The 9705-nt window shown below is 50.4% G+C and overlaps 1 protein-coding gene across 1 annotated transcript; it reads right to left on the reverse strand.

The window, feature by feature from the left end:
• Positions 1–379: 379 nt before the first annotated feature.
• b4gat1 (beta-1,4-glucuronyltransferase 1) lies at positions 380–9705 on the reverse strand. The gene is made up of 2 exons (XM_080182761.1): positions 8478–9705; positions 380–1271 (listed from the first exon to the last, which is right to left on the reverse strand). Exons 1-2 carry the CDS (start codon positions 9579–9581, stop codon positions 1080–1082), a joined length of 1296 nt encoding a protein of 431 aa, XP_080038887.1. The 5' UTR covers positions 9582–9705; the 3' UTR covers positions 380–1079.

Below are 9705 nucleotides of genomic sequence, written 5' to 3' on the forward strand. Positions count from 1 at the left end.
TGGGTGTGATCAGCATAGCTTATAGTGACAGATCTACTCAATACTGTTGTTGACTACCCCAATATTAGTGACAGACTTGTCCCCATCAGTACTGTACCCCAGTGTTATACAGTGACCCATCCCCACTAGTACTGTACTCCAGTGTTAGTGACAGACTTGTCCCTGCCAGTACTGTACCCTAGTGTTAAGAACATAAATAGGAGTAGGCCATCTAGCCCTTCAAGCCTGCCCTGCCATTAAATAAGATGGCTGATCTGTCATGGCTCAGTTCCACTTTCCCACCTTCTCCCCAAAACCCTTAATCCCCTTGCCTATCAATCTATCTACCACATCTTAAATATATTTAGCGAGGCAGCCTCCACCACTTCAACAGGCAGAGTTCTGGAACAGACCTGTTGTCAGCTGTATTGTACCCATGTTATACAGGGACATATCTGTCCCCACCAGCACTGTAGTAAATTTCATTAGCCATAAGGTAAGGTTCACATTAACACTGCAATTAAGTTACTGTCAAATTCCCTTAGTTGCTACACTCCAGTGCCATGTATCTAACCAGCACATCTTTCAGACTGGGAGGAAACTGGAAGAAACCCACAGACATGAGAACATACAGATTTTGTACAGATAGTGAAACAAGCCAGGAATCAGCACCAGGGCCCATGAGGCAGCAATGCTAATCATTGCTACCTTTGGGGTTAGTGTCAGACCTAGTTCCTACCAGCACACTACCCCAGTGTTACATGGTGACAGACCCATCTTTGTATATCTTGATCTCCAGATGTAGTCCAGCTTTGACAGAATTTAACTGGTTTTGTTCACAAGTGCTGGATCAGCTGAAACCTGTCCTCTGCTTCCCCAGGGCTGAAGGTTCATTCCAGTAGCTTTTCCCGAATCACCCAGTGGATAGACAGGTGTCTAAAGACAAGGTGGTCTCCTTTTCCACCCCACCCCCACAGTTACTGACCCACCAGACAAAGTTCACGGTGCAGTCTCAACAGGTGCAACGGCAACCTGGGCTGTAGGATTTCCCTGGGCAAAGCAGCAGTGTCTGTGGGGGACTGGATGGAGTGATGGGGACCTCAGCAGCGCCGGGGAGAGTCAGGGTATTTCATCTTCAGCTCCTGTTTGAATTGGCGGAAGAGGATCCTGTTGCGTCGATTCTCCTCGTCCTTCTGTGGGTGGAACTCGCTGGCTAGCTTGAAGCCCTTGTGGATGAGGAACGCGTTATCCAGTACAGCAAAGGTATATCCTGCCATGTGGAGTTCGCAGGCCTGGTGGGAATACAAAGCTGGGAGTTAGGGCAGGAGTTAAGCAGTGACCTTTGCACTAAATGGCCAGAAAAATGGCAACTCAACCAGAACTTGTCATTAGCGTCCAGACAAAACCAAACCCCCTTCTTATACCCCACTGTCCAGCAGAGGGCCAGTTAGCTAAGGTGGTTAGACCATGGTGCTAATAACACCAAGGTCACTGGTTCAATCCCTGTACTGGCCAAATGCCATCCCAGAAATGAGCCTGGTAAACCTCCCTCTATAAGCAAGGAATCCTTCCTCAGATAAGGAGACCAAAATTATGGGGAGAATGTACAAACTCTGCACTGTGGCCAAAAGACATGCATGTCCTGGTTTCCTCCTCCCCCCCACGCCAACACTATAATTAAGAAAACCCACCAATGTCTCTACTTTCTCAGAAGACTAAGGAAATTTGGCATGTTAGCCAAGCCTCTACAAATGTAGCCCAATCCATCACGCAAACCAGCCTCAAAGAACGAAACAGGCCCTTGGGCCCAATGAGCCCGCGCCACCATTTTAACATTACCAGTCCCCCCCTCCACCCATGACCCTTATCCATGCATATGGCATTCCACATTGAGGGAAAACTAATTTAGGGACAATTTATTACACCAATCAGCCTAATAGCACATCTTTGGGGTGTGGGAGGAAACCGGAGCACCCGGACAAAACTCACGCAAGCACGGGGAGAATGCGCAAACTCCCACAGACACCGGCCCAAATCCATGTGTCTGCACAGCAAACAGTGATAGTCACTGAGCTGTCGTGTTGCCCAGCATCTGGTCCAGTTTAAGCGCACACTAACGACATGAAGCACTAGGCTATTCTCGAACATTCAAGAGCAGCCCTCGTACGACCCATCGCGTGTATGCCCCTCGTTGGACAACAAGGCGGACCAAAGCACCTGTGAATTAAAAGAGAAAAACATCAGTATCATCCATATCCTTATACATTACCAGGGACGTCCCAATGCTAATGAACCTTATTTAAAACCATCTCCTATATCCCTCCATCTCCAACCCACTCACGTGCCTGTCTAAGTAACTCTTAAACAACTCCAGCGTGCCTGCCTCCACCACCTTACTTGGCAGAGCATTCCATACCCTCACTACCCTGTGTGTGAAAAACCTCCCTCTAATATCCGTGTTATACCTCTCACCCTAAGCCCGTGGCCCCTCGTACTGTCCATCTCTAACATAGGAAATAGCTTACCTCTGTTTATCTATACCCTTCATAATCTTATATACCTCTATTAGATCCCCCCTCAGTCGCCGTCTTTCAAGGGAAAACAGCCCCAGCTTACCCAATCTTTCCTCATAACCCAGTCCTTCCATACCAGGCAACATCCTGGTAAACCTCCTCTGCACTCTCTCCAGAATCTCCACGTCCTTCCGGTAGTAAGGCGATCAGAACTGGACGCAGTACTCCAAATGCGGCCTAACCAATGTTCTATACAACTGCAACATTAGACTCCAGCTCTTATACTCTATACCCCTTCCTATAAAGGCTACCATACCATAAAGCTTTCTTCACAACCTTCTCCACTTGTACTGCCACCTTCAAAGACTTGTGCACTTGCACCCCCAGGTCCTGCTGTGTTTCTATACTGTTTATAGGCTTACCCTTTATCATATAACTCCCCCCTACATTATTCCGGCCAAAATGCATCACCTCACATTTATCAGGATTAAACTCCATTTGCCATGTATCTGCCCAATATACCAGCCTATCAATATCCCGTTGTATTGCCAGACACTGCTCCTCACTGCCCGCCAATCCAGCCACCTTAGTGTCATCTGCAAAGTTGGTGATCACACTGCTTACCCCCTCTTCCAAGTCATTTATATACACTACAAAGAGAAGAGGTCCCAGTACTGAGCCCTGCGGCACACCACTAGTGACAGACCTCCAGCTAGAAAAGGACCCCTCCACTACTACTCTCTGTCTCCTCTTAGCAAGCCGGTTCTCAACCCATCTAGATACCTGGCCTCGTATCCCATGAGCCTTAATCTTTTCTACCAACCTACCATGAGGGACTTTGTCAAACGCCTTACTGAAATCCATATAGACGGCAGCAACGGCTCGTCCTTCGTCGACCGTTTTTGTCACCTCCTCAAAAAATTCTACCAGATTCGTAAGGCAAGACTTCCCCTTGACAAAGCCATGCTGCGTATCCTTAATCAGATCGCATCGCTCTAAGTGCTCATACATCCTATCCCTAAGAATCCTCTCCATCAACTTGCCTACCACTGACGTCAAACTCACCGGCCTATAGTTACCAGGTTTATCCCTCCTACCCTTTTTAAACAACGGTACCACGTTTGCTACCCTCCAGTCCTCTGGGACCTCACCTGTGTCCAAAGAAGAGAGCCTCCCATCCATTGACTCTGTCTACACTTCCCGCTGCCTCGGGGAAAAGCAGCCGGTATAATTAAGGACCCCACACACCCCAGACATTCTCTCTTCCACCTTCTTCCGTCAGGAAAAAGATACAAAAGTCTGAGGTCCCGTACCGACTGACTCAAGAACAGCTTCTTCCCTGCTGCTGTCAGACTTTTGAATGGACCTACCTCACATTAAGCTGATCTTTCTCTACACCCTCGCTGTGACTGTAACACTACATTCTGCACTCTCTCCTTTCCTTCTCCGTGAACGGTATGCTTTGTGTAGCATGTAAAAAAACTGTATCCCAATACACGTGGCAATAATAAATCAAATCAAACATTCTTCCTCAGAAAAGGAGACTGAAACTAAATTGAAGTTTATTTATTAGTGTCACAAGTAGGCTGACATTAACACTGTAATGGAGTTACTGTAAAAATCCCCTAGTCGCCACATTCCTGTTTGGGTACACTGAGGGAGAATATATCATGGTCAATCCACCCTAACCAGCACGTCTTTCAGACTGTGGGAGGAAATCAGAGCACCTGGAGGAAACCCATGCAGACACGGGGAGAATGTGCAAAGTCCACACAGACAGTGACCCAAGCCGAGAATTGAACCTGGATCCCTGGCGCTGCGAGGCAGCAGTGCTAACCCACCGTGCCAGCACACAATACTCCAGGTGTGGCCTCACCAACACCCTGTGTCTGTGGATTCCAGGCTTCTGGACCTCTGTGTCTGCGTGGGTTTCCTCCGGGTGCTCCGGTTTCCTCCCACAATCTGAAAGACGTGCTGGTTAGAGTGGATTGACCTGAACAGGTGCCGGACTGTGGCGACTAGGGGAAATTCGCTATGACTTCATTGCAGTGTTAATGTTAGCTTTACTTGTGACTAATAAATAAACTTTCCGGTATCCTCAGTGGAAATCTCTTGGCGATGGCACAGTGATTAGCACTGCTGCCTCACAGCACTAGGGACCCGGGTTTGATTCCCAGCTTAAGTCACTGTCTGTGCTGAGTCTGCACATTCTCCCCATGTCTGCGTGGGTTTTCTCCGGGTGCTCCGGTTTCCTCCCACATACCAAAGATGTGCTTTAAGGCTGATTGGTGTAACAAATTGTCCCTAAATTAGTCTCCCCTCAATCTGGTTTCCAATGCGGAGTGCCATAAGCATAGACAAAGGTCATGGGTGGAAGAGGGGGCTCACAATGTTAAAATGGCGGCGTGGGCTCGTTGGGCCGAAAGGCCTGTTTCCCGTGCTGTGTTGTGTGTTGTTCTTTTGTTCTTTTTAGGAGTCCAGATCACCAACAACCTGTCCTGGTCCCCCCCATGCCGACACTATAGTTAAGAAAGCCCCACCAACGCCTCTACTTTCTCAGAAGACTAAGGAAATTTGGCATGTCCGCTATGACTCTCACCAACTTTTACAGATGCCCCACAGAAAGCATTCTTTCTGGTTGTATCACAGCTTGGTCTGGGCTCCTGCTCTGCCCAAGACTGCAAGGAACTACAAAAGATCATGAATGTAGCCCAATCCATCACACAAACCAGCCTCCCATCCATTGACTCTGTCTACACTTCCCGCTGCCTCGGGGAAAAGCAGCCAGCATAATTAAGGACCCCTCACACCCCGGACATTCTCTCTTCCACCTTCTTCCGTCAGGAAAAAGATACAAAAGTCTGAGGTCACGTACCGACCGACTCAAGAACAGCTTCTTCCCTGCTGCTGTCAGACTTTTGAATGGACCTACCTCGCATTAAGTTGATCTTTCTCTACACCCTCGCTGTGACTGTAACACTACATTCTGTACTCTCTCGTTTCCTTCTCTATGAGCAGTAAGTTTTGTCTGCACAGCATGCCAGAAACAATACTTTTCACTGTATGTTAATACATATGACAATAATAAATCAAATCAAATCTAATTCATCAGACACTGACCCTAATCCACTGAGGTTTCTGGAGAAGTTTAACAATCAGAATACAACACTGTTTAGATGGAGTTTACTGTTACTGCATTTTAATTTGAAAATTGTTTCTGTGGCAGGAAGAGAGAATGTGATTGCTGATGCTTTGTCATAAGTTTAATGAAAGAAGAAGGAACATTCAATGTTGGAAGGGAAAGATTGAACTGGAAAATGCTATTATTTGCATGCTTAGATGTAATAAAATGTAAGTATAGGGTAGGAATAGTGTGAAAGTGGAGGTTTTGGAAAATGAAACCATTTTTTCCATATTGTCAGTTATTTTTTATTTTAAACAGGGGGAGATAATGGTGACATTGTGCCTTTAAGAAATGTATTTATCTCATCTTTCTCATAAGGGGTATGTTTAAAATTCAGCTCTGTTTTATATGGTGCCCATTTGTCTGCACTAGGCCGCTCTCATGCTGAGAATGCAGGCTAATGATTGATTTTTAGCTAGGAATGTGCTTGTTTTAATCTGAGTTAATGCATCGTTATTCATTTGGGGTTTTCCGCTGGGTTTCAGAGGAGGGTTTAGATTAGACAGAGACAGCCATGTGTGAGCTAAGCTTGCAGGGAAAACACACATTTTCTGGTTTTTAATTTTTGAACAGTCAGTTTCTACCAGGTTCTGAAAGAAAGAGATGTCTTTCTCTCTCTCTCTCTGTGGAGGCTGCTGTCCGGAGCTGTCAGAAGACAAGTATCTCTCTCCAGAGATATTCAAAAGATCTTGGACTGTTAACAAGTACAAACACGTAAGCCTGTGTAGTTTGCTGACTGCTTTCGAAGAGGTGCTTAAGTCTATAAGAGGAGTATTGCTTGAATTGGAACTAAAAGAGATAGGTTGGCAGCTAAGAGTTGTATCTTTCCACAGTTAAGTATTTCAATTGGTAACAGATAAGCTAATTCATTTGTTATATTTAAACTGTCTTGATGGATGAATTTGTTTTGATAAGAGTTTCCTAGTACGTCAGTTGCATCAGACTTGGAATGAAATATCTTCTCCTCACACTAACGTCCAAATACAAACAGAATTGGAGTCCAATCGGGCTTTGTAACATACTTTGGGTTTCTGCTCTGATAATGGGACCTCCCCTTCAATTTTTTTTCTTTCTCACTGGAATGTGTCTATTCTGTTTATTCTGAAATGTCCCTTTCAATAAAGTTTCTTAAAGTTTATTTATTAGTGTCACAAGTAAGATTTATATTAACACTGCAGTGAAGTTACTATGAAAATCCCCGTAGTCGCCCACACTCCGGCACCTGTCTTTCAGAGTGTGGGAGGAAACGGGAGCACCCAGAGGAAACCCACGCAGACACGGGGAGAATGTGTAGACTCTACACAGACAGTCACCCAAAGCCAGGAATCAAACCCAGATCCCTGGCAGTGAACCTCTGCGCGTGTACAGAGGGCAGTCAAGAGAGTAAATGGTATGTTGGCTTCAGAGTGAGAGGATTTGAGTATAGGAATAGGGATGTTTTGCTGCAATTGTACAGGGCGTTGGTGAGGCCACACTTGGGATACTGTGTGCAGTTTTGGTGTCCTTATAAAATAATGAGGGGCACAGATCATCTAGATATCTTTTCCCAAAGGTAGGGGAGTCTAAAACTAGACGGCATAGGTTTAAGGTGAGAGGGGAGAGATACAAAAGGGTTCAGAGGGGCAATTTTTTCACACAGAGGGTGGTGAGTGTCTGGAACAAGCTGCCAGAGGTAGTAGTAGAGGCGGGTACAATTTTGTCTTAAAAATGTACATGGGTAAGATGGGTATAGAGGGATATGGGCTAAATGTGGGCAATTGGGACTAGCTTAGGGGTTTAAAAAAAGGGCAGTATGGACGAGTTGGGCTGAAGGGTCTGGTTCCATCCTGGAAACCTCTCTGGTTCCATCCTGGAAACCTCTCTGGTTCCATGTAAAAAACTTGCCTCTCACATCTCCGTTAAACTTTTCCCTTTTTACCTTAAACCTGTGCCCCCCTTAGTAATTGACTCTTCCACCCTGGGAAAAAGCTTCTGACTATCCACTCTGTCCGTGCCTCTCATAATCTTGTAGACTTCTATCAGGTCTCCCCTCAACCTCTGTCGCTCCAGTGAGAACAAACCAAGTTTCTCCAACCTCTCCTCATCGCTAATGCCCTCCATACCAGGCAACATCCTGGTAAATCTTTTCTGTGCCCTCTCCAAAGCCTCCACATCCTTCTGGTGCGTGACATCCCCCTAATACTAAGGAACAATTTAGCATGGCCAATCCTCCTAACCTACACATCCTTGGACACCAAGGGGCAATTTACCATGGCCAATGCACTAGCCTACATATCTTTGGACTATGGGAGGAAACAGGAGCACCTGGAGGAAACCCACACAGACACGGGGAGAATGTGCAGACTCCACACAGACAGTGACCCAAGCTGGGAATCGAACCCGGGTCCCTGGCGCTGTGAGGCAGCAGCGCGAACCCACTGTGACTGACTGACACAAATACACACACACGCGCGCATGCGCACCTGCATGCAGACGCATGCACACACACAAAACACCCCACCACCCCCCCCATCCCCCATCCCCACCCCCACCTCCCCTCCCCCTCCCCCCTCCCCCCCACCATCCCTAGTCTGCGTGGGTTTCCTCCGGGTGCTCCGGTTGCTGGTTAGGGTGTATCGGGCTGTGTTAAATTCTCCCTCAGTGTAACCCGAACAGGCGCCGGGGTGTGGGCGACTAGGGGATTTTCACAGTAACTTCATTACGGTGTTAATGTAAGCCTTACTTGTGACACAACTAAAGAGACATTAACTTTAAGACTTTAGCCCTTCCCTCGCCCCCCCTCCCACGGTCGATCAGCTCACCTGGCTGATGCGGTTGAAGCCATACTGCTCGAACCTCTCGTCGTAGGGCGGCACGGAGGCGCGGGAGATGTAGAAGGGCTCCCAGGGGTCTGTCCACTGGCGGGTGTAGGCCACCCGCAGGCCGGGCCCCCCGGCGGGCAGGTTGATCCAGTGGCTGTAGTTGGTGGGGGCCTGGCAGCGGGGGCAGAGCTCGGCGTAGAAGGGCCGCACCTCGGCCACCTGGTAGAGGCGCTGGAGCTCCGCCTTGTCCCAGGGCACCCGGCGGCTGTGCCGGATCTCCAGGGCGGGCAGGACGAAGAGGGTGCGGTCGGCGGTGGCGGAGTGGGGCCCCGGAGGCGGCGGCGGCAGGGGGGGCCCGGCGCCCCCCGCCCGCAGGAACTCCAGGAAGAGGGAGTGCAGCCCCCCGCTGGGCAGCATGTCCATGTCGATGACCAGGGTGTAGCGGCTGGCCAGGGCCTGGCGGGCGGCGTTGCGCAGCAGGTTGTTGGGGTAGGAGACGTTGCCCAGGGCGTAGTTCCGGCGGCGGAGCCGCAGCCGGTGGAGGGGGGCCAGGGCCCTCCGGCAGGGGGGGTGAGGCTCCGGCTCGGCGTCCGACTCCAGCCGGGGGTCCCAGCGGTGCTCCTCCTGCTCGCCGTGGGAAGCGGGGACGGCGGGCAGCCGGACCCCGCTGGGGGTGACCAGGGTGAAGGTGACGGTGTCGCGGACCCCCGGGCAGTGCTGCTGGAGCGCCCGCAGTGCCAGCAGGGCCTGGGGCACCTCGTCGGCCGGGGCAAAGAGTGCCACCGCCGCGGGACCCTGCCAGCGGCGCAGCAGGGCAGGCAGCTGGTACAGGTTGTGCACCGAGGTGTGGGTGGCCAAGCCCAGCTCCAGGCCCGGCTCCAGCCCCAGGCCGCTCCGGCCCACGTCCCGGTACAGCCGGTAGCGGCCGCTGGGGTCCAGGTGGCTGTCCCGGGCCAGCGGCTGCTGCAGCCTCCGGGGGCCGGCGCGGTGCCTGGATCCCGGCCCCGGCCCCGGCAGCAGCCACAGGTACAGCAGCTGCACCGCCGCCAGCAGCAGCAGCAGGGCGGCCAGGGGGCCCAGCACAGAGCGGGGCCGCAGCGGCATCGGCCTGGCCGGCTCCAACTCACCCAGAGCCGGGGACTGCCTCAGCCCCAGGCCCCACAGCCAGAGCCGGCTTAACAGCCCAGCCAGACCCGGGGCTCCCAGCCCCTCATTCACCCACCCACTC

This window comes from Carcharhinus amblyrhynchos, unplaced genomic scaffold, assembly GCF_965287045.1.
Source record: "Carcharhinus amblyrhynchos unplaced genomic scaffold, sCarAmb.v2.hapA scaffold_87, whole genome shotgun sequence".
In the NCBI taxonomy this organism is placed as follows: Eukaryota; Metazoa; Chordata; class Chondrichthyes; order Carcharhiniformes; family Carcharhinidae; genus Carcharhinus; species Carcharhinus amblyrhynchos.